Consider the following 12,046-nt stretch of genomic DNA (forward strand, 5'->3'; position numbering starts at 1 on the left):
TTTGATTTATGATTTAGCAAAGTTAAGCCATTGTTACATATTTTTCCCCACCCTTTGTAATGCAGCAGTGAGAATTGTTTCTTACAAGGTAATAAATGGGAAGTATGCTGGAATTAATATACACTGTTTTCTCAGAAGAGTAAAAACCTGGATTTATCATTTTCTTGCATTATAAAGTACGTGCCAGGAGAACTTTAATCTTAGCTACAAAGTGATGTAAGTGAATAAATAAGCCTGTAGGTAAAGAAACTTCTGTGACAAAAAAAACCCCAAAACAACCATCCAACCAATCAAAAAAACAAACACCAACAACCCCCTGCCCCCTCCCCCCCCCCCAAAAAAAACCCAACAAACAAACAACAACAACAACAAAAAAGCCAAGAACCAAGAACCCCCAAACCAAACTACAAACAAACCAGAATTCAGGAATTTAAGAACACTAATATAATTGGATGCCAGGTAGCAACAACCATGCAGGCAATTGCAGTCAGAGCAGTATAATACCTGTAAGAAAGAAAAGTAAGAACTTCTGCTCAAAGAGTTATAACCAGCTAACTGAAGAAATAACCAAATAAACATTGTTCTATTATCTTCGGAATAAACAGTTTGTGTGTACATAATCTCTAGGATTGTCCTGGAGTGAATAAATAGTAAGCATAAGGAAGTTGGAGAAGGAAAAAATCCTTTTTTATTTTTAGGTCAATTAATATCTTTTTATTGAAAGTAATGCATCTGTAAAAATAAGTCAAAAAAAGAATGGCCTGTGCTCCTGCTATACCACAACTGTAACCATCAACTTGAGAAAGGTGTAATCCCAGGGAATGAATGCACCAGTTAATAGGGACTGCTGTAATATTTACATACAGAAAGTATTTTATAATATGGCATTATTCTACAGATTTTAATTCCAGAATTTCCATGGATTGGTATATTCATAGGTGTGACTGTCTTGAATTTTGGACAGCTTAAATGAAATAAATTGAAGGAATTCACATTTTGATGACATGTTTGTATGCAGATATAAAAGAAAGATTTTTTTGTTAAAAAAATTTATTAGTATTGTGATCCAAAGGAAACTGTGAAGCATAGTTTTCATTCCATGACATCATGTCTGTGAATCAGATAACAAATATAAACAGTGCAAGAAAATACTTCTGATGAATACATAAATATCCATATTTTTTTAAAAAATCCTGTTTTGGCAGTTCTTCCAATACTTTGTTTTCAATCTCTTCAGTCTGTAGTCTCATGTATTACTTAATTGTGCAAATTAATTTGCATTATGTGACAAATTCTTTTGGCAACATCAAATGGGCATGTTTTCTGATCTTGCTACAGAACAGAACCAAGTACTTGTGTTACAGTAAAAAAAAGTTGGATCGACATTTACTATGCATTTACTTTACTCCTTTTATTTTAATTTCCAAAGAGAATATCCTGATTCTTATGAAAAAGATTGTTTCCTTTCTAATAAACAGCTTTTTTCATGTCTTCAATCCTTTCTGTTGCTTTTTCTGAACATATTTTCTTCTTAGGTAATTAAAGTAACATATGTAGCATAAAGGGAAGGTTCTGTGTTTTTTATATGCATGTGTGTAACATTAAACTTGGTATCCCTGTATTTAATTTGGTTTATTTTTTATTACTCCATTTTAGAGAGTATTCTTTTGCAAACTATGTAAAAATCAAGATATTTCAGTTCTGATTTTTCATTTCAATATCTACAATGTTACTTTTGCCTGTCTTGGCAGGGAGTTCTCTTGTTTTCTCTGGTCTCGGTTAATCTAAATGTTTGTTTTGTTTCTCATGAACTGGTTATTAGTTTCTATTTATTTCTTTTCTCAGTCCTATAAATAGTACATATTCTGTTATTTTCCTTCCTGCTTTGTCATGATGGAAGATACATGATGATTAATAATATTTTAAGTTTGAGATTGTTTCTCTAAAAGGCACAATTTTTTTCAAAGCAGCAGCATTTTATGAGTTCTTCACTGGAAGCCATTCTAACAATACAAACAAAAAAGGCAGTCACCTTGCTGTAAATGGATTACATATATGTGGTGAAAGTTATTCTGGATTTTGACATCCCATCTCACATACGCTTGATGGTCTGTGTTTCTGTTGTGTTTTCTCAGAGACATATTTAATCCTGCTGTCATAAATATTATATTGGGAAAAGTGGTTCTAAAAATTCTTGATTGATCAGTGATTCATCTTCTAGTTAGCTGATGCTTTGTTCTTCTTGCTGGACTCCAGTAATTGAGAGTAGATAGAGCATCCTGAGAAAGAAAATGGGTTACTGAATCGTCGTGGCTTGTTGCTGGAGGTGGTTTTGCCTTAGTATTATAAAATGACTGCCATATATTCTCATCCTCTTGGTTTTTTTCTTCTGAGATTAAGGTTTGAGAAGAAGTTATGATGGTTGGTAGTATAGCATTAGCTCTGTTTTTCAGAACACTTCCAAGATGTGTAAAGATGCACGGGCACAGCTTTAATAGCACAGCTCTATCATTAAACAGTGAAAAAAAGGCAATCTCACTGACAACATCTGTTCTATTTCTTTTGTGTGTTCCTTAGTTTTTCTCTTCAAGAAAGTAAAGTGCTACTAAAATGCTTCTGAGCTTTTTAAAGTTAATAGGCAAACTTTTTTACTTAAGCAGAACTCCAGTGTAGACATCTTCACCGATAACACAGGAAGTTTATCAAGTTTGTCTCCTTGTCAGATACCTTTCTTTTTATCCATTAGAAGGATTTTTCCTCTTACATGATAACTGCTTGCTTTGATTTTTTTTTGCAGACTGTGTGAGAAGTTGTTTTCAAGGTGCAGTATATGTGAAGGAATTCACGTTGTCTAAATGACACGTGTTTGTGAAAATACAGTAACTCTTTGTGAAGTAATCAAGCTGTAGGTCTTCTCTTGATATGAGCAGAGCAGTTTGATGATTACCAAAGGATTGAATAGTTGGCCTCTTCATAGTAATTTCTTCTAATTAAAGGTACCATTACATAAAATAAATCTTTATTTAAGTTTTACTCCAAAGTAGCGCTTAGTTACTCTGGAAAGATCATGTAGTTGTTGCAGCAGAGCTCAGGAAAGCTGGGCCAAGATCTGATGCACTCAAGAGTTTGGTAGCAATAGCAGTATGACATTTAATTTTCTATTCAGGTTATTTGCCAAACTTTTATTTTGTTTTTTTTTTTTTTTAAGTTGAGAAGTAAGAGCATCTTCCTACTGAAAAGGAAATATACATAAAGAGACGTTTAAGGATTCTTCAGTAATGCTTCTTTTGTTTTCTCCTAGAAGCTGATGGACAGGTTTGACTTTGGGGAAGAATCTGAACAAAATGAAGAGCCTAAAAAGGAAACTCCCTCTTCTCAGTTGTAAGACCAAGCTATGTTTCATATGAAAAATGCTAAAATTTGCCTGATGCTAGTTAAAAATTATGATTAAGTAAGGCAAATACTTATTTTAGAGCATAAGTACACTAAAACAGTAGGAAAAGACAGTTTTCTAAATTATTATACTTTATGTAAGTTTGTGTGCCAGAATATTTTTTGACTTGAGTATAAAGCTAGCATGTTCTCTGCTTTTTATAGTTATATTTGTACAGTTGATGGAATTGTGATGCTATTAGAAGGTGGAACTAGCTCCATTGTCATCATTATTTTCATTTTAGTTAAACAGAAACCCGGTTATGAAGACCTATTTATTAACTGTTTGAATAAAGAGAAAAGCTGTGGGCTTTTTTTTATTTTTTAATTTATTTCATTTTAGGCCATTAGTACCAGAATCTGTGAACAACTCCCTTTTTCACCAACTAGCTGAACAGCTACAGCAACAAAATTTAGAACATCTCAGACAACAGCTTCTGGAGCAGCAGCAGCCTCAAAAGGTAAGAACTCCATCTTGTGGCTGTTGTAGTAATTTATGTTCTCTGATTTTAAAAAGCATATTCCAGGTTAAAAAAAACCTGTTGTTAATGACAGTTTTCATATTGTCAAGGTATTTGTCAGTAACTGACCATGTAATAGAAGCTTGCAGAGTAGGTGGGATAAGTGGGAAAAAGTGCTTAAAGCAGAAAAAAACCCACAACCCAATGTGTAGAGAGTACATTTTGCTTCTCCTAGGAAAGAGTATTCATTAGGTAAGTTAGACATAACTGTGCTTTGACTGTTCAGCTCTTTATATGGGAAGGAAAATGCTTTCCCATGCTTGCAGAAGGAGTAAGGTGGGCAATGAAGTGATTATGCTCCTGTCTCTGAAGGGAGGACAGAATAGAGACTGATACAGAACACAGAATAGTGGGTAACTTTAATTTCCCCATAAAAATTTAATTTTTATGTCTTGACTAATACTTGATGAAATAATTCTGTTGAAGAATCTGAGCTAAAGAGTAGAGCCATGTATTTCCTGCGAAATTATTCATTAAGGACTGGTGCTTGAGGTAACCCAAGGTCCCTTCTTAACTGAATGAATTGTGTCCTCTCTACACTGAAGGAACTTGGCTTATTTCTACGGAGATTAGTCCTCAGTACTTAACTGTTCTTTTCCCCTCCTGATCTCATTAAAAAAAAAAAAAAACAACAACAACAACAAAACAAACAAAAGTATTTTTTCTTGATCCTGGCCAGGTATAAAGTGGACTTCCTGTGGAGTATTTGGATCTGGTTTCAGAGGAAAGTAGAAATCTCAAATTGAGAGAAAAGACAAGGGATCACAAATTTAAGAAACATCTGTTGGAGATTTTAGTTCAAGCTGTGCAATGGTGAAGTCATAGAACCATTGGACAGTCAGGGCTGGAGGAGACCTTAAGATCATCAAGTCCAGCTGTCAACTAGCACTGCCACTGTAGCCCCTGAAGCACTAAACCACATCACCCAGCCCAGATCCAGATACCTCTGAAACTCCACCAGGGATGGTGACCCCACCAGCTCCCTGAACAATCTATTCCACTGCCTGAGCCAAGTGGCTCAGCTTTCAATCAAGAATGCCATTTAAGCTTTGAATTTGTGACTTTAATAATTTAATTTTTACTAGATATGGTTTCTTTATTGCTTTATTGTACTGTTTTATTTTCATTTCTTATTTAAGTGTAGTAAATGAAAAAGAATATACAACATAGCTACAGACTAAATAGTTTTGGGTCTTGGTGGAGATCTAGCCATTTCTGTCTTTAAACACTAAAAATGTTGTAAAGGAATAAGGCATTGAAGAATGATCTGTTTGAGGAGCTTTTGATGTGTCATATTAAAAAGGAACTGTCTAATTTGAAAATAAAAATACTGAATGCCTACCTTATTATAAAATAAGCAAAATCAAAGTTTACAATACATTTATGGGTAGAACATTTACTTGATTCTCCCCTTACTATTTAATTTTCTATTGTAAGACCCGATGAATTTTCCCTTCAGATCCAGTCTTATCTAGTCACTATGGAGAGAAAGTTTTATTTTCACCTTGATAACAGCTAAAAGATACCAACTGCTGCTGGAACTACTTTGTAGTGACTGCAGTATGTTATGGGTAATATTTTCTTTAGTTCCATGTGTAAGTTTCATTGAGAAAGATCAAAGAGAAAGAGAAGGAAAGATAAAGCACAAAACAAAATTATTAGGTATCTGTTGAGGATCAGAGGGAAAGGAGGAGAGGACAAGATAGAAACAGAAAGCACAAGAATTGTAGGCATTGATATCAAGAAACAGATGGTTGAAGAATAATTAAATATAAGGAAAAATGAGACAAATTAACTGAATTATAGTAGAATGTTTTTTACAAACTTGTTATAAGATGTTTAAAAAATATAAAGATAAAATTGACAAAACATTCTGGCAGAAGGCAAATAAGTTAACTGAATTATAGTAGAATATTTTTTTACGAACTTGTTATAAGGTGTTTAAAAAATATAAAGATAAAATTGTTTCTATTAGTCATTCTACTAACTTCTTATAATTCTCTGGGCAGATAGAACATGTAGGATTTTTTAAATTAAAAGTTAAAATATAGTAAGGATCACTGAAATGTTTACCTGCAGTAATGGAATATAGATTTTAAATTACTTTTCAAAATTAGTCTCATATAATTTCTGAGTATTTTAATTTCTTAAACCCTTATTCTTGTTCTTGAATTTATCTTGTATCTTAAAGATATTTTTTCCAGATATTATTTTCAGGGAATGCACAGGCTGTTATAGCTTTTTCTCTAGCAAAGCAACAACACATTGAGTATTCCACAGTCATTAATTTGGGTGTTTTTTCAGAACTGCTTATTTTGTTAGATCTCTTCGAATTGTCATGTTGACATAGATGACATAGCTTCCTCCTTTATCTTTCAGTAATTGCTTGTCTGAAATTGTGCACTGTAAAAAAAGTTCAGACTAGTGTAAAATTTTTAACTAGTTCAATTGGTATTGCAAATATTTTTATTATATTAGAACAACATTTATTAATGCATCTGCATGGGGGACAAGTGCCTGTCTTTCAGTGTCACTGTACATATGGCTCATTTGTTCTGTGAATTTCTTTTGCAGAATTCAAATTATGCAGTGAATTGTGTATTTTGTGTGTACTGTAGTTGGTTTAGCAAATATATACCAATCATTTGTAAACAGGAATATTAATTATATCAAAGTTTTGCGTTTAAGGATGATACCATAAAAAAGGAACAGAATGGATTGGTATCCAGTTCAGCTTTCATGTTAATGAGAAGTAGAAATATTATTTTCATTTAGTATTACATTTGTAATTGCAATGGGCTTTATGGTATATTATTTATTGTTATTTAGGCGAGCCCTGAGGAGAATCAAGAAGGAAATTTTGGTTCAGAGCACTCTGCATCACCATCACAAGGGAGTAGTCAACAGCAGTTTTTAGAAGTGGAAGCAAATGTAGATGATTCCATGGATATTCAACAACAGGTAAAACTAAGATTTTACTGCAGTAATTGAAAGGAAAGCACATACTAACATGATTCCAAGTCATATATATTGTGAGTATATTTAAGTGTTATTGAACACCTTTTATGTCTGACCTCAGGACATGGATATCGATGAAGGTCAGGATATTGCTGAAGAAGAGATTTTTGAACAAGAAGAAAAGAAATCAGCTGTTCGTTCAAGATCAAGAACTCGTTCAAGATCTCGTTCAAGGTTTTGTAATTACCTTTATTAAGTAAATGGAGTTGTTCTGAAAAAAAGTTGTAATTTTGTGATTGTCAGTCTTAATTCTGTATTTTCCAAAATGGTCATAACCAGTTTTTGGCAATGTAAAGACACGTTCATTAAATATTTGTGTGTTAGATGCAGATTTTTATTATGACAGTTCATTTGTCATATCTGTGGCTTAACTGAATTTTTTTAAAACCTGTTCAGGTTACAGAAATAACTAACACTAGCCAGCTAGTGGACAGGATTTCTGTGCCAGAGAATTAGGTACTGTAGATACAGAACATTTTGAATGTGTTTTGTTTTAAGGTGTATATTCTATTCCTCAGCCAAATGGCATTAAGTTTATTTCCTGAAGCAGTTTTGTTGAATAGAATGAAAATATCTCTGTAGTGCCTAAAGTTTGTAGTTAAATGACAACTAAGTCAGAGTATTTTAACTCAGCATACTAAAATTGAGTATTTTGTAGATCACCAAGAAAACGAAGGTCGAGGTCACGGTCTGGTTCTCGTAAGCGGAAACACAGAAAACGTTCACGCTCAAGATCAAGAGAAAGGAAGAGAAAGTCATCTCGGTCATACTCCAGTGAGAGAAGAGCTAGGGAAAGGGAAAAAGAACGTCAGAAAAAGGGATTGCCTCCTATAAGGTCAAAAACACTAAGCGGTAAGTGGCATCCTTAAATGAAAGGATTAAATGGAAAAAAGGCTTTGTTTTCATTGACAGAGCAATGTCAATGAAAATCTTGGCTACTTTTTAAAGTTTAATTTCTGATGTTTCTTGCAACTTAAGTACATCAGGTTGTCTTAGAGAAGAACAAGTATCATATTGTTCTACTGATATTTTTACTTTCACTTGCACCACTGATTCTGCTTCTAAACAGAGAGCAGCAAGGGCTTTCTCAAAGTTACAGTCTTCTTTCTCTCTAATGCTGTCTTTAATTTGACATTTGAACATGTCCAGCAATTAGTCTGAAAATTGTTAAATGTTAAAGTGTGTGGTGCACACTTTGAACACTTTGATGAATTTCTTAGAGGCCTGGGGTTTAAAATGTTTACATTGTTTTTTTAATAGATTTTCAGAGAAATGTAGCACTAAAGCACGTCAAATTTGCTAGTGTAAGACAGACTATAATGGTGGTATCTTAAGAAAGTATTCAAAAATCAAGTGGATTTTAGCCTCTGCAGTGCGCTGCTGTGCACTGCTTTCATTTCTGTGGAGAATTTACATACTAAAAGAAAGGAAGGTAGTAAGGAGAAAAATAACCTCCTCCACACAGTTGCTTAAATCAAAGGGAATGTATTTTGAGAATTCATTTTGTTTAGGTAGGTTATAAACTGTTTCTGATATAGCTTTGCATTTATCTTGTGTCTTAGAACTATATTGTTTATCTGACAACATAAACAGTTCACAACTCATTTTGGTAAAGGAAAGAGTGTTCTGTTCTCTTCACATTAATATTTATATCGTTCCAAGGTGACTTTAAACTGGGGACTCTACTACAGTTTAGATGCGCTTTTCCACACTTCTCTGGTTTTTCACATGAAAAGAGTTTATGAGATATCAGTTTTATGGTGCAGATTTCTGCCTGCAGTCCACAAAGCAGGGAGCTATAATCAGAATGGTTGGGAGCTGAGAGACAAAGATGTTAAGTAACCTAACGAACAGCAGCAGCATTTGAGGTCCTGTGAAGTTTAAAGGAGATACTAAGTAGTCTAAGTGAAGAGTGGAAACTTTGAGAGGAGGTGTGTGATTAAACAAATAAGTAATTCAGCTGACAGGTGTTCCACTTAATGAAATTTGTTCAGTGACAGCCACTATTACTACTTGCTGAGATCTGAAGAATTGTTTCATAGAGCTTAACACGGTGTGAGATATGAAAGGGATCTCTACAAGCATGCAAGGAGCAAGTTTTGTCCAAGAGCAATCTTATGACTGGTCATTCTCAGCGCTGCAGAGTATTGATGTCAATTGAAAATGTCACTTGACAGAATGCACAGTTCTGGTTTCCATTTTGGTGCACCAGGATTGTATCAAGATAATGATGAAGAAATGGTGTTTCCTTGGTTAAGGATAGGGCAGACCAAGAAATCCAAGCTGTGCTTGGAGTGAATTGGGCAATATTTGGAAGACAGAGGACTTGGAACCATGGACATATGGGAGAAGGAAGTCCTAGCTCATGTCAGTGAGTGTTTATGTTTGGCAATGACGATGGGTGGACATTTGGAAGGCAGGGATCTGGGAATTGGTGGAATTGAAAAGAATCAGAAGTATCATGGATGTCCTCAGATAAGTTTATCTTTCCAGGTTGTTGCCCATGGTAAATTAATAGTATTGTTGCTATTTTCAGGTGAAAATGCTGTGCATAATACTGCAGTATTAAGTTCTATCTGTAATACGCTTTTAGCCAGTTAGAATTTAGTCCTACTTTGTTAAAATTGACTTGAATCCTAAAGGCATGGGTTTTTTAGGGGAAGATAGAAGAGAAATGTTTGGAGTTTTTTTCTACAAGTAATTTATAATTCAGTTTACCTTAGCTGAAAATCTACAGAATATTACAGTTTTATTTCTATGGAAACAACTATTTTGTTTAAAAGAAAATGAAACGAGAAGAATGAACACTTGTGGTAAATATGTTTGGTGTTGTTTAACCCTTTATCATTTCTGTTAATGTACTTAATCTCTCTATAGTAAGTAACAGATTTACTATTCTTGGGTTTTTATCAGTGATACCTGCGTAATTATAAAACCTTTTACATGCATGCTGTAGAGTATTTCATAAGCTAACATTCAGTATTTTGATTGATGTGAATGTGTCTCTTGACAGTTTGCAGTACTACTCTTTGGGTAGGTCAAGTAGACAAGAAGGCTACACAGCAAGATTTAACGAACCTGTTCGAAGAATTTGGACAAATAGAGTCAATTAATGTAAGTAAGCCTGTTGCTAGGCTTTTTCAGGAATTTTAGACTAGAAACTTAAGCATGCTTATGCCTCTGAATTCCTTACAGCTGTTTAAACTTGTATTTGGGAGACTTCTATCACAGTTAAAAATTGTGGCCATGGTATTTGCCACCTGGTTTTGATCTACTCTCCTTTGAAGCACTAAAGACAGTACACTTCAAGGTAAAAGGGCTCTTTCTAAGCTCTAGCACTTTATGCAGTTTTTAAACCAGGGTTTAACAAAAAAGTTATGATTGTTTTGGCTTAATGATGTGCCATGGAGCAGGTATCATTTTTTTTTTTGGCCTAAGGACACCTACAGATACCTATAGTGTATCCATATTGTTGTTGGTTACCTTCCAAGCTGAGGATTCCTTAAGTAGAATCCTTCTCGATAAAACATTTAGAAGAAAAGAAATTGTACTGTAAACAAACGTTTATTCTAAAATGGGACAGTTTAAAAAATACTTACAATTGGGAGATACAGTTCTCATTATTTAGAGTAGTTTCGGGTGAGGTGTGTAGAGTAGTGTCTCAGTTGCTTATAATTCAGCTTCAAAGGAAGTATTTTGCTCCTAAAACAGCACATCTACATGAGAGAAATCTGGGTTTTCCTCTTGCTTCAGCAGTTTCAAAATGTTTTTTGTGCAATTTCATTTATTTCAGATAATATTTCCACTGTTTTCTTGTCATGTTAATATATTCAAATATAATTAATAAGGAATACTTTTTATGACTTTACGGAATCTTCTAAAAAGTTTCACAAGTGAAAAAAAACAGTCCCATAGACAGACATTTAAACCTCTTTTTGATTTGCAGGGCCTATCAGTTAGGGAAAGTAATGTAACAAGCATACATGTCACAGTGCCTGTTGTATTTCAAAGGCGAACCATATTGCCAATAGTTCATCCTCCACATTCCACAAAGCTTAAGAGCCTAGAGTAACAACATATATCTTAATGGCAGTTCTTATAAAATCTCTTTACAGTCTGTCATCTTTCATGTTTGTTATGTTACTGTGTGCATTTAAACAGTCTAAAAGCACACCAAGATTTTTGACTAAAATGGCTGTAAGCAATTGTCATACATAATATGTAAGCTTGCAAAGATTAGATGCTATGTCATACAATAAATAAAACATGCTGTACATGCATAAATGCATAAAACATTAGAAAAAAAGTCACATTCAGGAATGAAGAGTCTACCCTTCAAAAATGCAGTCTACTTTAAATCACTATTTTGCTCCTCTGGGAGAGATTATTGCTCTCACATAGAATTTGGAACTTAAGAAGATGTAGCAACCTCTGCTTTTCTGAAGTTGTCGTAATGTAGTTTCCAGTTTTTGTCCACTCCTTGTTCCAATCTTTTGTGTCATTTTTAACACTCATTCTTCAGCTTGCTGCTGCTTCTTGAAAATGTTGGAACTGAAGTAGGCTGCCTGTATCACTCTTAAGTTTTCTCCATGCCCAAACTTACTAATATGGTCAATTAAGGTAACAGTTGTTTACAGCATAAGCCTTTCCTTCCATAGTATTGGTATTCAATTAGGTAGTTACATAATATGAAGTACTGATCTTCCTGCTTTCTAAGACCACTGCTGTTTTTCCATAGATGATTCCCCCAAGAGGATGTGCTTATGTCTGTATGGTACATAGACAAGATGCATATCGTGCTCTTCAGAAACTTAGTTCTGGGTCATATAAAATTGGATCTAAAATTATTAAGGTACGGTGATATTAATCTTAAGGATGATCTCCATTTCAAGCACAGTACAATTCTACTATGATGATTTGTCTTTTAGCAGCTGTTCATTCAAATGTGGAGAAGAATGGAGTAGTGAGATGTAAACTGCTTTCTCTCTGTGTAAAATGCAGCTTTTAATAGGCAATATGAAAGATAGGAAAATGACATTATGATTCAATATTTAGGAAACACTTGGACAGTAGTT

General features: G+C 34.0%; 1 protein-coding gene across 5 annotated transcripts in view; it reads left to right on the forward strand.

Moving 5' to 3' along the window:
• Positions 1 to 12,046, forward strand: part of SCAF8 (SR-related CTD associated factor 8) — a 98,872-nt gene that overhangs the window by 43,101 nt on the left and 43,725 nt on the right. For 4 of the 5 annotated variants that reach the window (XM_063390150.1, XM_063390151.1, XM_063390147.1 and 1 more), the window contains 7 exons: positions 3,302 to 3,381; positions 3,776 to 3,893; positions 6,783 to 6,914; positions 7,033 to 7,145; positions 7,630 to 7,823; positions 9,985 to 10,085; positions 11,710 to 11,823. In XM_063390150.1, coding sequence (XP_063246220.1) covers positions 3,302 to 3,381; positions 3,776 to 3,893; positions 6,783 to 6,914; positions 7,033 to 7,145; positions 7,630 to 7,823; positions 9,985 to 10,085; positions 11,710 to 11,823 — 852 coding nt within the window. The remainder of the gene's footprint in view (positions 1 to 3,301; positions 3,382 to 3,775; positions 3,894 to 6,782; positions 6,915 to 7,032; positions 7,146 to 7,629; positions 7,824 to 9,984; positions 10,086 to 11,709; positions 11,824 to 12,046) is intronic. The other variant, XM_063390149.1, reaches the window with a different exon arrangement.

The sequence above is a fragment of the Prinia subflava genome, chromosome 2 (genome assembly GCF_021018805.1).
Source record: "Prinia subflava isolate CZ2003 ecotype Zambia chromosome 2, Cam_Psub_1.2, whole genome shotgun sequence".
NCBI classification, from domain to species: domain Eukaryota; kingdom Metazoa; phylum Chordata; class Aves; order Passeriformes; family Cisticolidae; genus Prinia; species Prinia subflava.